Source organism: Panthera uncia (genome assembly GCF_023721935.1).
Source record: "Panthera uncia isolate 11264 chromosome B2 unlocalized genomic scaffold, Puncia_PCG_1.0 HiC_scaffold_24, whole genome shotgun sequence".
Taxonomy (NCBI): domain Eukaryota; kingdom Metazoa; phylum Chordata; class Mammalia; order Carnivora; family Felidae; genus Panthera; species Panthera uncia.
The window spans coordinates 83445951-83466814 of record NW_026057580.1 but is presented as its reverse complement, the minus strand read 5'-3'; the positions used below and the strand labels follow the sequence as shown (position 1 = coordinate 83466814).

Below are 20864 nucleotides of genomic sequence, written 5' to 3'. Positions count from 1 at the left end.
ATAACCCATAAAAGATGTTTAAGAAGTAACACCTTTTGGTACCATCCTCTCTCTCCCCTTCTTTCCAAATTCCCTAAACCGGCTTTCTTTCTCTTCTACTCTTCCCATGCATGCCTACGGGGAGACTGAAAACGTGGAGTTTGTGGGCTGGGCTGCACCAACTTTTTTTTTTTTAATTTTTTCAAGGTTTATTATTTTTCAAAGAACGTGAGCAGGGGAGGAGCAGAGGAAGAGGGTGACAGAATCTGAAACAGGCTCCAGGCTCTGAGCGGTCAGCACAAAGCCCGACACGGGACTCGAACTCACAGAGGACGAGATCATGACCCGAGCTGAAGTCGGTCGCTTAACCGACTGAGCCACCGGGCGCCCCTCGGCTGCACCAACTCTTAACGCTGTGTCTCGGAACCGAAAGCGCGTAGCAGGCCCATTAACCTCCGGCTCGCTCAGGACCTAAGAGAGGGCCCACTCAAGCCCGCCACCACGCCGGGAAAATGGGGCGCTTCCTGGCGGGGCGGGATTTCCGGGATTCTCCCGCAGGAGAAAGGAAAAAGGCGCGCGTGAGAGAGAAGGGATGCGGAAGAATCTAAAGAAAACGAGAAGAGGTAGGACGGTGAGAGAAGGGATGCGGAAGAATCTAAAGAAAACGAGAAGAGGTAGGACGGCCGTAACGGGAGGGCCTGAGGCGGAACCAAGGGGAGGTTCCGGCAAGAGGGAAAGGGTCGCGGGGGAGCGGATAAAAGGGGGCGGGAAGCGGAAGAGGGTCGTGGGGGAGCGGAAAAGGAGGTTGCCTGCTTCGAGGCGTACTGGACTGCGTGGCTGTAGGGGCTGCCCTTTAAGTGTCATCTAGGACAGGACTCTAGCTTGTCGCTGAGTCATGGGCTTTAACGCTTCTCCGTACGAATTACAAGCGGGGACCCGCCTGGGCTCACTGGCGCGTGCCTAGTGACGCCATCGCGGAGGTCCACTGCCCTCTGCTGGGCGTGGGGACGCAGTGCCGAGCACCACTGACGGACTTTGCGAGGTGAAGGAGGGCACTTGGGAAAAGAGTAAAACTTTACTAAGGGTTGTGGCAAAATAGCCTACATTAGCGTTTTCAAAAGAACGGGGAGACATGATTTCAACGCACTAGTTTAAATTCTAAATACTTTTCAGGCATAGACAGGGTGGGTGATGTTCCCTAGGACTTCTGGATTTGTCCTGTGTATTAAATTATTTTGCTTAATTAAGACATTATTTGTTAAGTCCAGGCGACTTTTCAGTAACAACAGAAAAATGTCCCAATCATTTTTGGTAAGGGTTCTTTAATTCTAAAATACTTTTGAGCCTCGAGAATCCTTTTAATGCTACACCACACACAAGGGTCACAAATGTAGGGGATTAAAACCACTGGTTACTTAAGTTACGTGTTTAAAGGGCTTATGGGACCTTGAGAAAAAAAGTGTATCGACCCCGCCAGCTCCCTTTCTTTTCCAACTCTGAGAACTTCCTGTTTACCAACTGTTGGCTCTAGGTGCTAGAGATACAGAGATAAACGGCCTGGGCAAGAATAACAGAGGACCCCTTTTGTGAAACTTTGCACTCTATTGGAGGAAATAAGCTTTGGGGGAAGATGTAATTGTGACGTCTACTGGGAGAGGGAGGAGCATAGCAAGAAAACAGCTGATCCTTTCTTGATCTCCCCTTGCCGGATCTGAAAGAGAAGTAGTTAATAGTTGCATTTCAGAAAGAGAAACCAGCTTGTAAGAATGGAGTTGAAACAGGGTGAGTGACGGGAATAAGAAAGTGGATAGTTCTTTTGTGGACAGATTCTTAAGCCTCCTAAGGCATTATGGATTCTTAATACTTGTTTGCCAAATTATTATTGTCTTACATTATTTGTCAAGCACCATTCTAAGCGTTGCAAAGGCCTTGCTTTCCAAAATCCCGTGGCAACGTCGGTTAAACGAGTAATTACGTGGGGGGAAAAAAGAATATAAATGCTGTGCAAGCAAACAGTATTTTATGTAGCCTAAGTATTAAAGGAGATGACTAGGAGTTACTCTGCGGAAGTGAAAAGTGTAACAGGTGAGGGATCACATATAGACGTGAGGAACAAAGAGAAAAACCTGAAGGATTTGAGAAACTAAAAGTTCATTTTGGCTGTATGAAGAGGTGTGTGTATGGTGGCATGTGATAAAGCTCAAAAGGTATATAATGACAGTCTCAAGTGAAACCAAAACTTGAAAAACAAGTCATGTTTGGACAGTCTTAAATAGAATCTTTCTGACTTTTTTGTTGTTTACCACCTCCCTCGGGCTAATTGTTTTCTTATTAAGTATGCATTTGTGTTAATTTTCTGTATTCAATAAATGCAGCAGATGGTAAAACGGGTTACAGATGGCTTTTAAGAGAAAACCTAGCTTATTTCCTGTGCAGGGAGGGGAACTGTTTGATCCTTTGCAGAACTTTAAAAAACAGTTGGAGAGAGTAACACATTTGATCTTGGACGTCAGGACCTTTCTTCTCTTTGCCTTTTCCAGCGGCTTGGTTGTGAGCTCATTCCACTGGTCTAACTCTGGCAGGACAGCAAAATATCCTTTACAACAAGTTTTAAACATACGTTTTGTCATGAATAAAGTTTATAAAATCGTAAATTCCTCAGAACTTTTCCATTGCCTTATGATTCTGGAACAGATCCAAAATGCTGACTGTTTAACTGCATCCTTACACAGAACCTGAATCTCAACCCTTGTTCGTACACATATACTTTCAGACACTATAGTATTTTCATAGTGGCTGATACTTTATCATCTCCTTAGCACTGAACTCTTGTCTAATTTGGTCTTAGAATTTAGAATTGGGATGATGTATACATAATAGGCTATTACCAAATTTCTAGAATATGATTTCTAAACTTGAGGTCAGCAAACCTAGTAGGCTTAAGCAGTGCCCTCGAGTTTTTGTGTTACTCTTCTGTGGCACAGACAAGGAAATATGAAGAGAGGAGAGAAAATAAGGGAGAGTTAGGAGTGGAAGAAGGATAGGAATGGGGAAGGAGAGAAAAAATGTTAGTCATATGTATGTTTAATTTTGTAATGATTTAAAGTAAGGAGGTAATAGATCTCATGGCATCTATGTCAATTGCCTTTGTGTTGTTAGATATTGGAGAGGTAATAGATGAGGATAGAACAGGCTCCTTACAAGAGAGAAGATGATATATTGTTTATTGATTTTATTATCCCACAAGAATAATTAAAAATGCTAATGGTTTTGTAAGCCTTATTCCTTATTTTCTAGTTTAACTCTTTGTTCTTTTCCCTAAACAGAATATTGTGGAAAATACAGGCAAATTTAGTTTTTGAAAATAGCCATTGAAGTCCTTATCAAGTTTTGGGGGGCACTTTTTTAAATGCTGAAGTCATGGTAAATATGGAAAAGATCAGGACCTTTGCCTCAGTTGAATTTGCCATTGGGTTTCTGTTCTGTATCTGACATCCCCAGGAGCAAAGCATGCATAGAGCAAACTGGATATATTGTATTTGACTCTGACTGTCTTATGTAGGCCTTTCAGTTTTGTGAACTGACCTGACAAGTGATCTTATGAGCTTATTTTCCCTAGACTGGAGGCAGGCCCAAGGAACCCTGAGCCCTACTGTATTTGATCTTCTTCAAATGGGACAAGATAAAGGCAAAATCCCAGGTTCCTTTTATCACATAAACCTCTTAGAGAGAGAGAGAGAGAGAGAGAGAGAGAGAGAGAGCGAGAGAGCGCGCGCGAGCGTGAGCGTGCTCAAGAGAGAGGGCGCAGGGTGCTTGTGTGTGCAAAAGAAGGGAGAATAGAAAGAACTAAGCAAATCCAAAATAGCAGTCCCAGGGCGGATAGTTTCACTTTGGTTGCCTAGTACACAGAGCTATAGAACACTGAAAACCAATATCCTCCTTTGGAAGGTGAAGAAGGGAAGGTGAGGCAAAATAGGTCAAATCTCAGGTTCCCCATTTAAGTTTGCCACAAATAGTTACTAAGTATTCACTTCAGTATCACTGTGTAAATTGCCTCTCATCCTGAGAAAGAGAATGTAACAGGCCAAGCCCGCCTTAAGATTCTTCTTGTGAGAGAAATCTTGTTACATAGTTAAAGAACGAAGACTGTTACTAACCAGCTCCTTGTAAGATACCTATTACCAACTGCCCATACTATTGATAGGTAATGTCTTACTATTCATTACTTAACTTCACTTATTAAAAAGTGTTAATATTTTTAATGAAACAATAGAAATTGTGTTGTATGCAAACCCATTTTGTAAACATGAAAAGAAAATCATACCTTTGTGCATTTGTAACTACATATCCTGGACTTGGCATTTCCTAGAAAACCAACAGTGAAATAAACTTTTTCTATTTTGCAGACAGAGATCTTATATTTAGTTTAGAAAATGATGGTTAGGTACTGTCATCCCTTCACAGTAATAACCACATTAGGGGTCATTTAGTTCCACAAATATTAAATATATAGCCTCTGTGTGCTAAAGGCTATGAATAATATGCAGTCCTGCCCATAAGAATTTTTTTATTTACTGGAGGCAGGAGCTGCATTTCTAACTCTTTATTATGTAGTTTCTGGTTATACATTGATTTTTAAGAAATATCACTATCTTTAATAAGGACTCTTTATTAATTGCCAAACCGGCCAGAGACCAGGTACACCTATGTGGTCGCTCATGCAATACTTGTGTTCCTTGTGTAGTATCTTCTATGTAAAGAACTAGAGTATTTAAGAAACTAGTTTTGAAATTGGCAGTTTAGAAGATTGGGAGAAATTACTGGTAAAACCAGAGACAGCCCCAAAGTTTGGAATGATATCCTTCAGTTAAAAAAGTTTATTGAGAAATGTAGCATACATGCATATAGTGAAAAATACATAAAAAGAGTTTAAAGAACAACAACAGAAGATGGATACCTACGTACCCATTACCTAGGTTAAGAAAAAAAAACCCATGTTCTGAGACCTAATGTGTTAGGTGACTCAGGCAATAGCTTTCTTCATTTTTAATGTTTTCATTTATTTTTACTCTTACCAACTATAATACAACTTGAATTTCAAATCATGAAACAAAAATAATCTTTTATGGAAATAACATGAACAAAATTGCTGCACAATTTCATAACCATCTCATAAATATTTGATTTAATCAGATAGCCTATATATAAAATATGTTCTTGTCCATTCAAAAGGCTTGTGTTTCTATCTATGGAGTTACATGAAATAATGCCTCAAGTTTTAAAGGTTTTTATAAATTGACAATTCATTAAAAAATGTATATGTATTTGGAACAAAAGTAGAGAGTGAGAACTTTGAGAACTTTTGTGTTGTTTTCAAAATTTGACAAAAGGTAAACTTTAATTGTGAAAAGGAAACGTGGGCCCTGTTTTGTTTTTTTCTAGATTTGTTTTGCGGAGAGAAGAGGAACTATACAATTTTTATGCTAACAGTTTAGTAATAACATAATCTTCTGAAGAAATGATACTCTGAAAATATGTAAAATGAGAGTATTTTAAAGGTGGCTCCCCTGTCAATATTTCGGCCATAAGACACTGCAAAGAAAAGCTGGTTTATATTTTCTTTTGGTTACTCCCCAGCAAAATTAGGATATTGCCTGATTTCTGTTGTGCTTCTGCTTAGAATTTTAAAACTTAGAATGAAGTGAAATAAAATATCATAATATTTTATATTTAATATTTTTTGATCCATTTTTGCCTATAGAAAATCCTTATATTTCATACTAAAAGTTTACTGGTGAAGAAGAAAAACTCTTTTATGAAGTTAAGACTATATTTTAAGTTTGATGTAAATCTCTAATAGAGCTTAATGAAAAGAGGGACTTTGTTCTGTTTTCAATTAGATAGTTGAATTATTTTTGCTTTTTATGTGCATATTTTGTTTCTTTGATAAAACTAAAAAATTTTTGAGGGTAAAGTTACTTTTTTTCTCTTTGAAACAGTTAGCAAAGGGGAGGTCATTAGTAACTCAGTAAATACCCATTTAATCATTACTAATTATACTTTACCAAATGCTTTTATCATATGTAGGTGTTTATACATTAGGATTCCAGTCTATGAATTTCTTTTTGTTTTAATTTTTAATTTTTTTTTTTAAGTTCATTTATTTATTTTGAGAGAGAAAGAGTTCTGTGCATGTTCAGGGGAGGGGCAGAGAAAGAGGGAGAGAGTGAGAACCTCAAGCAGGCCGATGCTGTCTGTGCAGTGCCTGACGTGGGGCTCGATCCCATGAACTGAGACCATGACCTGAGCCGAAATCAAGAATTGGATGCTTAACTGACTAAGTTACCCAGGTGTCCTAACTTAGGTTTTTATTTAAGTAATCTCTACACCCAACAATAGGGCTTGAACTCATGACCCTGAAACTTGGAGGTCAAGAGTTGCATGCTGTTCTGACTAAGCCAGCCAGGTACCCTCCCCACCCCCACCAATCTATGAACTTCTTGGCCATTAAAACCTTCACATGGAAAAAAAAACAAAAAACCTTCACATGAGTGTGGTTTCCTTAATGGCCCTCATTGCAACGAAACTATTCAACTACCGCCCACCCCCGCCCCCACTCTGGCCTTTTTTTTTCTTTTTCTTTTTTTTTTTTTTAGAGTAGGCTCCATGCTCTTTGTGGGGCTTGAACTCATGACCCTGAGATTCAGAGTTACATGCTTTATGTGCCCCTAACCCTTTTTTTATTTTTTATCTACTTTAAATCTGGAAAAGAATACTATCTTGGTTTAAAATATCTTAATTGCTAATCTTGTCGAAACGTGTCTTTAGGAAAGCAAAGAACGCCTCACAACCTTTTTTCTTTTGCATTCTTGAGATTTTTTTTTTCTTTCTTTTCTTTTATACTTACCATGCCCTAAATTCATAGAGAATATGTTCCAGCAGCTCAGGCTCCTTTTCACTGGTTCTCACCAAATGTGCTTCTCTGAGTGGAGCAGGCTAGCCCTTGAGTTGAACCCAAGTACCTTTCCCTTTGGCTTCCTTCTTTTTCTGATCATTTTCCTTCACATGCCTTAGGAAGTTATTTTGGCTTTTTTTTTTTTTTTTTTAAATGTTTATTTCTGAGGCAGAGAGAGAGCATGAGTGGGGGAGGGGCAGAGAAAGAGGAAGACACAGAATCAGAAGCAGGCTCCAGTCTCTGAGCTGTCAGCACTCAGCCTGATGCCAGTCTTGAACTCATGAGCCACAAGATCATGACTTAAGCCAAAGTTGGACACTTAACCGACTGAGCCACCCAGGTGACCCGGAATTTGGTTTTTCTACAAGTACCACTGGCCTCTAGACTTATACCTGGATTGCGGTGTTCTTTTCTTTAAAAAAAAATTTTTTTTAATGTTTATTTACTTTTGAGAGAAGGAGATAGAGCGTGAAGGGGAGAGGGACAGAGAGAGAGAGGGAGACACAGAATTGGAAGCAGTCTCCAGGCTCTGAGCTGTCAGCACAGAGCCTGATGCGAGGCTCGAACCTACAAGCTGTGAGATCATGACCTGATCAAGATCATGACCTGAGCCGAAGTTGGAAGCTTAACTGACTGAGCTACCCAGGCTATTTGCCCAATAATTTTATTGCAGTGTTTAGCAATCAGTATAAGTCAGCTGCAGCCCAACCAAATAATTCCATTTTTAGATATAGCCAACAGAATGCATACATTAGAATAGATAGATTGAGGTGTATTCATATAAAATACAAAGAGTAATGGACTGTTTAGACTGTAAATACATATAATAATAATGGATGTCACAAACATAGTTGAAAAGGCACAAAATAATATATACTATTGAATATATATAAAATTCAAAAATAGAAAAATGAATTTAGGGTATTAGAAGTCAGGATAGTTGTTATCTTTGTTTGGAGTTGGACTGAGAGAGGACACAACAGACCTGAGTTTCATGTTCTGTTTCTTGGTCTGGGTATTATTGACTTAAGTGTTTTTACCTTATGAAACTTATGATTTGAGCTGTATCCTATGACTTGTTTACTGTTCTGAATGTATGTTTTAGGTCAACAAAAATGCTTACATAGGGCAAAAAAACCTATGGGCTAAGGTGAGATTGCCCAGGATGTATATATAAAGTGAGAAGAGTGACAGAATGTTGAGGAGCAAAGAAACCATGCACATATTCCTATTTCTTTCCCCATTTTCCTCAGTTTTTCCTATGAAAGCTTTGCATAAGGTAAGGATAATGCTAAGAATGAAACTTCTGTGAGAGAATGGGATTGCCCTTGTAGCATTTCTGCATAGAGACTGTTTCCAAGGAGACACTGGACAATTTATTCTTAGATTTTGCAAAAGTCAAAGAGTTGGAGGAAGAACTACTATCATGAGAAAGACTTACCAGGAAGCAGGAGATGGTGCTAAACACAGAACAGCAACATTTTTCTAAATCTTCCTAGTGTATTGGATCCCAGTCAGTGCACTGTAACTATATCATCATCTCTCAGTGATATACTGAAATGATATACTTTGTGAATTATTTGGTTTGAGGAGACAAAACAGAAGGATTTCCATACCGACCATCTCCTCGGAGTGCTTTTACGAGTGGGAAAGTACTCCCAATTAAACAGAAAGGTCTATCACTAAAACCTATTAACATACAATATTGGAAAAGTGTTCATCTGGACCACTGCGTACTTCTTTCTGTTTTCCAGAAATGGCAAGAAGTCTTTTGAAGACATCATCTTTATCTGTGAGGACAAAATTACTACATCAAACGGGATTGTCACTTTATAATACATCCCATGGCTTCCATGAAGAAGAAGTAAAAAAAAAACTTGAGCAGTTTCCTGGTGGATCCATTGACCTTCAGAAGGAAGATAGTGGTATTGGCATTCTTACCCTGAACAATCCAAGTAAAATGAATGCCTTCTCAGGTATAGAGATCTTTCTTTTGCTAAAGGATGACACTAAATCTAAGCTGCTATCACATATTTTTATCTCTAGTGACAATTCTTGAATGTTGTGGTACTCTTGGAACACATACACTCACACTGAAAACCCTAACCATCACTTGAACCAGGAACATTTTTTATTAATTGTGAATATTTTAATCTTTTTAAAAAATCCATGAATACAGATGTTGATAAAAAGGAAACTTGGAAATTAATCTTGCACTTGGCAATGTATTGCATCATTTCCTAACTCTTAGATACTGGTAAGTACCTTCTGTTTGCCAAGCAGCATTCTTGGGCATGTAAGAATTTCCTGTTTAAGGGACCTGAAAGTCCAGGACGTGGTAATTTGTAATTTTGTGCCAAAGCTCAAATTTGAACTATGCTATTGTGATGTTATGCAAGAGCTGAGTAACACTGCTGACTCTAGCATTTCTCCCTGTTTCAAGATGATTTTGGCAATTTTTGTCTGTCAGTGATGTACCTTGTGTTCCTTGTGGGTTGTTAAGAGCTAATAAATAACCTTGCTGACTACCCAGTCAAGGTGACTTCGGCAATTTGTCTGTTATGCCCGTCATGGAGGGTAAATTATATTCTGTAGTATTTGAAATACTGAGCTTAAAAATACCTCTATAAATTTTCATACCTTGAGACCTAATTTAGTAGACTGTAAACTTTGTAAGTTAGTCATGGTGGGTCTTTAAAACACAAGATAACTTTTCTTTTCTCTTATCATAATTCAGAGATGTCTCTCTCTCTCTCTCTCTCTCTCTTAGTGCTATCCAGTAGAAGTATACACAGATGTGAACCACATATGTAAATTTAAATTTTCTTGTACCATATTTTTAAAAAGTAAAAGGAAACAGGTGAAATTAGTTTTAATAAAGTACTTTATATCCCAGTATATTAATAGTTCAACATGTGACTCATATGAAAAATTATTTATATGTTGTTTTCCCTTTTTTTATACCAACTTTTTGAATGTGGTGTGTACTTTACACATAAATGCACATCTCAGTTTAGACTAGCCACATTTCAAGTGCTCAGTAGCTAGATATGGATGGTGGCTACTTTATTGGACCATGCAACTCCATACCCTCAATTGGTTCAGAGAATAAAAGCTAATTTTAATATTAACCTAGGAAAAGTAAAATTAGAAAAGACTGCTCTAGAAAATTAGATTAATAGTCTAATTTACTACTGAATAAGTACAAATAATTTATATTAGTAAAGATTTTTATTCAAATGGAAACAAATACTAATTTGATGGCTGATGTTTAAAATGAATACAAGCAGAGATGCTTTGACTTGGGTAATGGTGTTTGGTTGACTTGGTCTGGGAGAAGTTGAGTGAGCCCCACACCACACAATTTTCAAACCTCAAGGCTCTGGTTTGAAAATTACCCAACCAGCTACTCTTTAAGCTTTCTTCTAACACTTAATGCTTAGTTTACCAGAGTAAAAAAGATGAGTTCAAGATTAACTACTGGTATAGATGTCTCATACTTAAGGCCATTTTTTTAGAAGCTTAAATATTAGGGATGATTGAAGGTCCATATTTATCTATATAGATTTATTCTTGTGCTAAATGACTGTGTTTTTTATTTATTTTTATTTTTATTTTTTTGTAAAATGCTACTGGACTGTATAAATTTTGAGAGCAAGAACTATATTTATAAAACACCTAGAACATCCTTGGGAAGGGCTACTATTTTAGTTAGGTCATAATTAGCAGTTGGAAAGGATTCTAACTTTCTATACATGTGGAATCTACTTGTGAATCAACAACATTAAAATTTATTGTGGAACTACTTCATTACTGGTTACTTCAGAAAATGGCAAAGAAAATAATAGTTCTTGATATCCTGGGGTTTATGTTCCAGAATAGTATACATAGTTTAATGGGGCCTGTATAGTAAGTTTTGGAACCTTGTGATACAGAGTCTTTGCCAGTTTTAACCTTCTGTTTTGATCTTTATATTGTCTTCTAAAATATTTTCTTACAAAGAGTAAACTTAATCATGTTGACAGCATTATGAACTTTATGAACTTGGAAGACCACCACAGATAAGAGTTATAGTCCTTCCTATTCCCATTTAAAATTTGTTCATTATAAAGAAACTCCAGTAGAATTTTGGAATGATATCAAGGTAAAAATGTAATCTATAAATTGATGGTTGGTAGGCATCTTATTGGCAGCCTATGAAGTACTTTCAGAGTATGCCTTGGGCTACTCAGAGCATAGTCTGTCAGCTGTGGAACAAGATGCTATGTACTATCCCTTTCCTGAACTAACATCTATTATAATAGTTCTCATGTGAGTAGAGTAGGAATATTATACTTTGTTTTGTATACCATATACCCAATAGATTGTAAGATCTCAGTCTTCTGGAGCAGAACTATATTTGAGTTAGGAATATAGGCATAACTCTTGTTATGAGCTTGTTGATTTTAATAATGCTTGTTGAGCTTGTTGCCTAAGACAACACGTACTATTGTGAAGTCAGGACTATATTTGATTTAAAAAAAAATTTTTTTTTTAATGTTTATTTATTTTTGAGACAGAGAGACAGAGCATGAATGGGGGAGGGCCAGAGAGAGAGGGAGACACAGAATCTGAAGCAGGCTCCAGGCTCCGAGCTGTCAGCACAGAGCCCAACGCGGGGCTTGAACTCACAGACCGTGAGATTGTGACCTGAGCCGAAGTCGGAGGCTCAACCGACTGAGCCACCCAGTCGCCCCAGGACTATATCTGATTTTTACCTAAGGAATAATTTTTTCTTCCCACCATACCCATATTTATTTAATTTTCTTATTCCTAGGACATGTATGATATATTCTCATTTTCTACCTAGCTATGTATTTGTGTGATTTCTTAATTCAGACAGAGAAAGAAAAAGATTACTAACATTGTAAACTTTGAAAGCAGTGGCTGTCATGTATACCTCTTTTGTGTATACCCCATGGTACCAACACAATAGGCATTTGATAGATATTTAGTAAATATTTATCAAATGTAGGATCTAAGAGTCATGTTTGATGCCTGATGGCTTTAAATTATTTCTGTTTTTCTGGTATCTTATGTACTTTGATTCGTCTTCTTCTCTGTGGCAGGAGTTATGATTCTACAACTTCTGGAAAAAGTGATTGAATTGGAAAATTGGACAGAGGGGAAAGGTCTCATTGTCCGTGGGGCAAAAAATACTTTCTCCTCAGGATCTGATTTGAATGCTGTGAAAGCACTAGGGACTCCAGAGGCAAGTATTCTATGAATTGTGCACTAGATTCCACATGCGTGTCAGATATTTATCACTGAGATATTGATGTTTTACATATGGTTATTATGATAGCTATCATCATAATGATCAGGATAATATTAAGAGGCTTCCAAGGGTCAGAGGTTTTAGTTTTCTTCTTATAGATTAGGTTGCAATATTGTAAAGTAATGGAGGGGAAGAAAAGGAAGGGCAAGAAGATTAGCAATCACTAAAGCCCATTAAAACCAGCAGGAATTTGAATTCTTTTAAGTGGAAGACCCTTAGCATCTCATGATGAGGAATTTTATATGAGGTACATATATAAAGTACCCAGCAGTGCTTTGGCACGTAGTAGGCTTCAACAAATGGTAATGATTAAAACATTTGCTTTTGAACTGCGCTGATAGGAAAGGAATCCTAATCATCTTCCATTGTCTTTCAAGGAACCTAGGAACTTCCACCCATATCTCCTAGGTTAAAAAAAAAAAAGGTGTGGTGGGGGGGAAGGAAAAGGAAAAATTTAATCATTGCCATTTAATTATAGGTTTGGGCTGTATATAGGTAATGATGTTTATTTTTATTTATTTTTAATTTTATTTTTTTATTTTTTATTTTAACGTTTATTTATTTTTGAGACACAGAGAGACAGAGCATGAACGGGGGAGGGGCAGAGAGAGAGGGAGACACAGAACTGGAAGCAGGCTCCAGGCTCTGAGCCATCAGCCCAGAGCCTGACGCGGGGCTCGAACTCACGGACCGCGAGATCGTGACCTGGCTGAAGTCGGACGCTTAACTGACTGCGCCACCCAGGCGCCCAATAACTTAACTTCCTAATAGCTTATTGTTGAGTGGGAAGCTTTACCGATAACAAACAGTAGATTAACACGCTTTCTATGTTATAGTTATTATATACTGTATTCTTACAATAAAGTAAGTTACAGAAAAAAAGCATTATTAGGGAAATCATAGTGGGGCACCTGGGTGGTGGCTCAATTGGTTGAGCATCCGACTCTAGCTTTTGACTCAGGTCACGATCCTAGGGTTGTGAGATTGAGCCCTGTGTTGGGCTCCGTGCTGAGTGTGGAGCTTGCTTGAATTGAGTGTGGATTGTGCTTGAGATTCTGTCTCTCTCTCTCCCTTTACCCCTTCCACTCAACCTGCTTGGGCATGCTGTCTCTCTCTAGGGTAAAAAAAAAAAATCATAAGAGAATACATATTTATAGTACTGGACTATAAAAAATCCACATGTAAGTGGACCCATGCCATTCAAACCTGTGTTGTTCAAGGGTCAACTGTACTTTTAAGAAATTTGTTTTTTATATATTCTTAGGAGATCAGAATTTGGGATAACAGGTGGTGTATCTTATACTTCTTTCCCCCAAATTACCTTGAGTAGAACTTCACACTCTTCTGGGGTATGTAATATGACTCTCATGTCCAAGTCTTTGCTAAGGAGCCCTAGAGCTCATGCAGAGCTCAAGGAGCCCTAGAAGGTCAACAAAATCAAATACTACATCATTTGCATTTCTAACAGCATCAAAGAGTTTTAAATGAAAACCTCATAAAAAAAAAAAGTTGGGTGTATTTTTGGCTTTGTTGCTTTCTAAGTATTTCATATATAATACATTTACATTATAATGTGTTTATGCTTATTCTTATTTAAAGGATGGAATGACCTTATGTATGTTCATGCAGAACACCTTAACAAGATTTATGAGGTAACGTATCTTTCTTTTTAAGATATGATTTCTAAAAACAACAACAACAACAAAAATAGCTCTTATTTGTTCTGTTTTGCACCACTTAAAAAACTTGATTTTTAAATTATATTTATTTTAATGATGAACTATTTATTTGTGCCATCAAGGAGAGCCATTTAATTAAATGTTGGTGAAGTATGCACAGTTAACTAAAAGATAAGAGAAGGGAGAGATAAAAAGAATTTAAGACATAGCACTTTTCCTGAAGAGCTTATATTACTAGCTATATTTAGGCATAGCCATGGGAAAGTTAAATACTGGTATTGGAGCAGAATAAGGACACTGTTCAGGAGATGACACATAAAGATTACCTCATATTCAAAATTAGTAGAACGTATGGTGAAGTGGTGTATATCCAGAAGAGAGAGGAAAAACCCTATGGATTGGTGATGGCTTTTACCGATTTCTGAGGAAAATGGATTCACTTTGCATCTAGATGAAGAAGAAAAGGGAGAAAATTCTTCTTGGCTTATCACTATGCATTTGGGGTTACAAACTATGACGTTTTGGCTAATTAGCTTTCTACTTCTGTATTCCAAATGTAAATAATTTAAAAATTATAAAAAATAAAGAAATTCATGTTATTTAGCATATTTACTAGTTGGGCATCAGTCTGTATTTGGTGCTCTTCATATGTGAGAGCCTAGAAAGAATAATGGAATCAAAATATTATTCTAAAATACTCTTTTCATAGTTTTTGTACCACTTCACCTTCCCTTCGCTATTATTTGAATTTTTCTTAGAGAAATCTTAAAAGTGTTTTTAATCCTTTGTATTTAGAAACATAATCTGTTAATAAATTTCCCATTACTTTAGGCCTGCAGGTTTGCGTTTTGGTTAGAACCTACAGAATATTCCATACTTTCAAGGCATTTTATTTATTTATTTTTTTTTAATTTTTTTTTTCTTTCAAGGCATTTTAGATTTATGTTTTAATATATATTCCTCCAGGAGTGGTTCTTTGCAAAGAGAAAAGGTGAAGAGATTTCTTTTTACCACAGACCCATTCCTTTCCATAGAATTAGATATTAATCATTTCAGTGAGTAATAAAAAGACTTTGGTAAGAATCTTTGTAATACAGTTTTGGAGCTCAGTCTTCTCTACCACATTTCCTCCCTTTGGATATAGCCTTAAATTTTGCCATCTAAAACTTGACATCAATACAAATGCAGTAAGATAAGGTCCCATTGAATTACTCCTGATTGCCAGCTGCTGAGAAGTTGTAGAAACTGTATATTATATTTAAAAAATTCATTTGGAAGGAAGTCATGATATATAGTTACAAAATACAGTAATGTACAAAAAATATAAAGTATATATATCATGTATAGTATATATTATACTTTATAAATTTTATTTATATTACATATTATATATTTGTAATATGTATAAAATATAGTTAATAGCTTAAACTATATAATGATTCGGGGAGGTAGTATGATAAACTTACATAGCATTTAGTATGAATTATTATATCTTAAGAATTAGACTGCTTTATTCGTCATGATATACAGGCTCAAGGTTCCACTATCCTTTGAGGTGTGTTACATAGTTCAATAATTTGTTTCTACTGTAGTTCAAGTTTTTCAAAAATAATATTTGTAAATTAATATTGAAATGAAAAATATTAACATCCATTTTTCCTTTTTCCTTCAATAAACAGACTCCCTTTAATAAGCGTTGCACTGGTTCAAGGTCGGGCATTGGGTGGAGGAGCAGAATTTACTACAGCATGTGATTTCAGGTAAGGTGAAAATTGCTTTACTCCCTCCACAAATATAATCAACATGCTCAAATTTATATTTTGCTTGAATATAAATATTGTATATATTCTTAAACAAGATGATCAGTTAGTGAATATTTTCTTTTTGTCTGTTATTAAAGTAGATAATTTTAGTCAATCTAGTATAATAATAACTCTATCATTACTTTATTACTATACATTTCAAAAAGCTAACAAATGATTTTGAGCAAATGAAATCCATGTTAGCAAAATTCCTAGGGAAGGAAGTCAATGAAATGTATGAAACTTTAAGATTCAAAAGAATTATACAGAGAAAAATATAAAACTAAAAAAGAGAAAACAGAATGGAGAAAGAGACACTGCTTTTTCCGATAGTCCTCTTACCAGTAGAGGGAGGTTCTCCTTTTGGTGATGTGTAGTAACTTTGTGGAACTTTTGGACTGGTTAGGGAATGAAATTAGGGAAAATTATTTGGGACCAATAGCCCTCAGTTTCCAGAATTCTTTTTAATATTGGATACCTATATTTTATAGGAATGATGTTCTGTAGAATCTAATGCTTTACTTGTGCTTGAAACTATGTTCTTAGTTACTATTCCTAAGACCTACTAGCTCAGCTATAAGGAGAACCATTATAATAGTGTTCTTTGATCTGTACAAATATGGAAGGCAGTATATATAGCTTATATAGCAAGCATAATTGGGGATAAAATGGCAAAACAGTAAAGAGCCCGAGCACTGGAGTCAGATAGACTTAGGTTCAATCCCAGTTTCCCACTTTTTTCTATAGTTGACCCTTGAATAACCTGAGTTTGATGCACGGGTCCACTTATACAGGGGTTTTTTTCAATAAATACAGAACAGTATTGTAAATGTATTTTCTCTTCCTTAGGATTTTCTTAGTAGCATTTTCTATTCTCTGGCCTACTTTATTGTAACAATACAGTATATTCATACATATAACATTAAAAGTATATGTCAGTTGACTGCTTATGTTATTGATAAGGCTTTTGGTCAACAGTCGGCTATTAGTAGTTAAGTTTTGGGGGAGTTAAAGTTCTACACAGATTTTTGACTGCATGGAGAGTAAATGCTCCTAACCCTCACATTGTTCAAGGTTCAACTGTATTTGACTTTAAATAAATAACTAGTTTATCTAAGTCTCAGTTTCTTTATAAAATACAAATAATCTCTGCTAAATATTTATAAATGATTTAATGAATATGTAGATGTTTAGCATAAACTTAACCTAGGTACACATTGATGTACACATGATATTGATTAGATTATAGATAAGATTGCCTTACTACTCTTACACTTTTACAGAAATGCCAGTGTAGGAATATTTTGGCATAGTTTTTTTTTTTTTTTTAATTTTTTTTTTTTTTAACGTTTATTTATTTTTGAGACAGAGAGAGACAGAGCATGAATGGGGGAGGGACAGAGAGAGGGAGACACAGAATCCGAAACAGGCTCCAGGCTCTGAGCTGCCAGCACAGAGCCCGACGCGGGACTCGAACTCACGGACCGCGAGATCATGACCTGAGCCGAAGTCGGCCGCTCAACGGACTGAGCCACCCAGGCGCCCCTGGCATAGTTTTAAACTTACTAATTCTCTTTTCACTAGGGATGCTTTTCAGCCGTAAGGCTAATCCTGGCCTCACTCCTTTTTTCCTATTCATTATACACTTGATGCTGGAAGGAAAATGTTGGAGCATACACTAAGAGGAGACTTTCATTGTTTAAAATTTTTACTGTCCCTTTCAGATACTAAAGAAAAAGCATTGCTCCCTGGCACGTGGTGTGGTAGACTAGAGGAAAAATAGTTGAGGTGACTAATTCAGATCTTTTGTTCCATTTGAGTTCTGTTTCTTTGAATCACAAATTTTCATGTTTTCATAGTTCAGATTCCTTTTTTTTTTTTTTAAGTTTTTTTTAAATGTTTATTTATTTTTGAGAGAGTGAGAGAAACAGAGTGTGAGCAGGGGATGGGCAGAGCTGAGGGAGACACACGATCTGAAGCAGGCTTCAGGCTCTGAGCTGTCAGCACAGAGCCCGACGCAGGGCACGAGATCATGACCTGAGCCGAAGTTGGAAACATAACTGACTGAACCATCTAGGTGCCCCTAAAGTTCAGATTTTTTAAAAAATTAAAAAAAAAAATTATTTTTAATTATTTTTTTTCAAAGTTCAGATTCTTAAAATATATAAGCTAAATCTTATAGTCTATCTACTGTACTAAAATGCTATGAAAATAGTCATGGTAATATAAAAGATACTCATCAAAAAGAAAAAACCTATAATTAAAAATACCTAAAGATGTATATTATTTAATCAAAGACTTTTTTAGCCTTCATTTTAAGAAGTTTTAAATCACTTTTGTTGTGGTATAATTTACATTCTATACCGTGTAACCATCTCTACAATCCAGATATAGAACATTTTTACCAACCCCACATGTTTGCATGTACCATTTCCCAGTAAGTTAGCACCTTAGTCCAAGGCAAACACTGATCACCTTTTTACTCTAAATTAGATTTGTTTTTTTGGTTTATTTTTAGCATTTTATATAAATAGGTTCATTTAGTATGCTTGCGTGTGTGTCAGGCTTCCTTCATTCAGCATAATTATCTTGAGATTTATCAGTTACGTATCATGTATCACTACATCATTCCTTTTTAATGTTGAAAAGCTTTTTATTGCATGGATATACTACAGCTTGTTTTCTTTCTTTTTTTTTTTTTAAGCTTATATATTTATTTTGAGAGAGACAGAGACAGTATGAGTCAGGGAGGGGCAGAGAGAGGAGAGACAGAGAATCCCAAGCAAGCTCCATGCTGCCAGTGCAGAGCCCGACACGGAGCCTGAACTCACAAAACCGTGAGATCATGACCTGAGCCAAAACCAAGAGTCTGACACTTAACTAACTGAGCCACTCAGGTGCCCACTACAGTTTATTTTCAAGATTCACCTGTGTTATTCCATATTATTGGTGGTTTATTCATTTTGTTGCTCAGTAGTATGGCTTTCTATGCATATTATGTATTATTATTACTATATATTATAGGTAAAAGTCTATTTATATAAGTCAAATATATAGCATATTTTTGTCAAATAGACATATTGTGAATATTCTCTCAGCCTTTTTATTTTGTTATTAGTGTTTTTCAAAGAGCTGAGATTTTTAATTTTTAAAATATTTTTAACTCTCAGTTTGTAATAATTACAGACTTATGTAAAACTTGCAAAATTTACAAATTCCTATATAACTTTGACTCAGTTTTTCCAGATGTTAATATCATACATAACCACAGTACAATTATTAAGCCAGGAAATTGATATTGTTACAAAACTTTTAACTCATCTATAGACCTCATTTGAAGTTTTTCAATTGTCGTACTAATGTCTTTTTTCAAGTCCAGGATCTAATCAGGCATCTATTTTGTTTGATGTAAATATAGTCATCCCAGCTTTCTTATGATTAACATTTCTGTGGTATATCTTTCTCTGTCGTTTAATTTTATCTATCTATTTATTTATTTATTTTTGAGAGACAGACAGAGCATGAGTTGGGGAAGGGCAGAGAGAGAGGGAGACACAGAATCCGAAGCAACCTCCAGGCTTAGTACAGAGCCCAATGCGGGGCTCGAACTCACAAACCGTGAGATCATGACCTGAGTCGAAGTTGGATGCTTAACTGACTGAGCCACCCAAGCGCCCCTGTTCATTTACTTTTAAATGTTTATTTATTTTGAGAGAAAGAGATAGAGAACAAGGGGGGGGGGGGGGGCAGAGAGAGAGGGAGACAGAATCTTAAAACAGGCTTTGCACTGCCAGTGTGGAGCCCGATGTGGGGCTCAAACCCATGAACTGTAAAATCACAACCTGAGCTGAAACCGAGAGTCTGATACTTAACCAACTGAGCCACCCAGGCTTTCCTGTATTGCATTGCATTGCATTGCATTGCATTGCATTGCATTGCATTGCATTGCATTTATTTATTTATTTATTTATTTAATGTTTATTTTTAAGAGAGAGAGTGTGCGCACAAGTAGGGGAGGGGCAGAAAGAGAGGGAAACACAATCTGAAGCAGGCTCTAGGCTCTGAGCTGTCAACACAGAGCCCGACACAGGACTCAATCTCATGGATCGTGAGATCATGACCTGAGCAGAATTCAGGACATTTAACCCACTGAGCCACCCAGGTGTACCCCCCAGTTTCCTTTCATTTTAACCTATGCTATATGTAGTTAGTAGACATTATATATTTGAGTGTTGTTCTTTTTTTTTTTTTATCCAGTCTGACAATCTCTGTCTTTTAATTGGAGTGTTTATACCATATATATTCATTGTTATTGATATAATTGGGTTTAAATCTATCATCTTGGTGTTTGTTTTCTGTTTGTCCCGTCTTTCTTACTTTTCTGCCTCATTCTAGATTATTTTTTATATTCCCATTTTATCTCTAATAATCACTATACCATTTCAGCAGTCTTCAAAGCATCTTCACCAGGAATAGGTTCAATCTCAAGAAACCACTTTCTCTGCTCATCTGTAAGAATCAGCTCCTCATCTGTTCAAGTTTTTTATCATGAGTTGCAGCAATTCATCTTTAGGCTTCACTTCTAATTCTAGTCTTCTTGCTGTTTGCACCACATCTGCAGTGACTTCGTCCACTGAAATCATCCATGAAGTTTGGAATTAATGTCTTCCAAACGCCTGTTAATGTTGGCATTTTGACCTCTTCCCATGAATCATTAATGTTCTTTATGGCACGTAGAATGGTGAATGCTTTCCAGGTTTTCAATTTACTCTGCCACACTCTATCAGAAGAATCACTGTCTATGGCAGCATTAGATTTATGTATGAAATGTATTTCTTAAATAATAAGACTTGAAAGTCAAAATGACTTCTTGATCCATAGGCTGCAGAATAGATGTTGTGTTAGTAGGCATGAAATCATTAATCCCATAATTTCCATCAGAGTTCTTGGATGACTGGCTGTATTTGTCAATGAGCAGTAATGTTTTGAGAGGGATCTTCTTTCCTGAGAAGTAGGTCTCAACAGTGGGTTTTAAAATATTCATTAAACTGTGGTGTAAATAGATGTGCCATCAGCCAAGCTTTGTTACTCCATTCATAGAGCACAGGCAGAGTCGATTTAGCATAATTCTT

At 36.4% G+C, this 20864-nt stretch overlaps 1 protein-coding gene across 5 annotated transcripts in view; it reads left to right on the top strand.

Annotated features, from left to right (window-relative positions):
* The first annotated feature begins 354 nt into the window (after nt 1-354).
* The window catches only part of ECHDC1 (ethylmalonyl-CoA decarboxylase 1), a 47079-nt gene continuing 26569 nt past the window's right edge, over nt 355-20864 (top strand). Inside the window, exons 1-5 of one of the 5 annotated variants that reach the window (XM_049654324.1) lie at nt 355-602; nt 8689-8910; nt 12043-12185; nt 13851-13903; nt 15610-15690. In XM_049654324.1, coding sequence (XP_049510281.1) covers nt 572-602; nt 8689-8910; nt 12043-12185; nt 13851-13903; nt 15610-15690 — 530 coding nt within the window. In that variant the 5' untranslated portion in view covers nt 355-571. The other 4 variants (XM_049654323.1, XM_049654326.1, XM_049654325.1 and 1 more) reach the window with 4 other exon arrangements.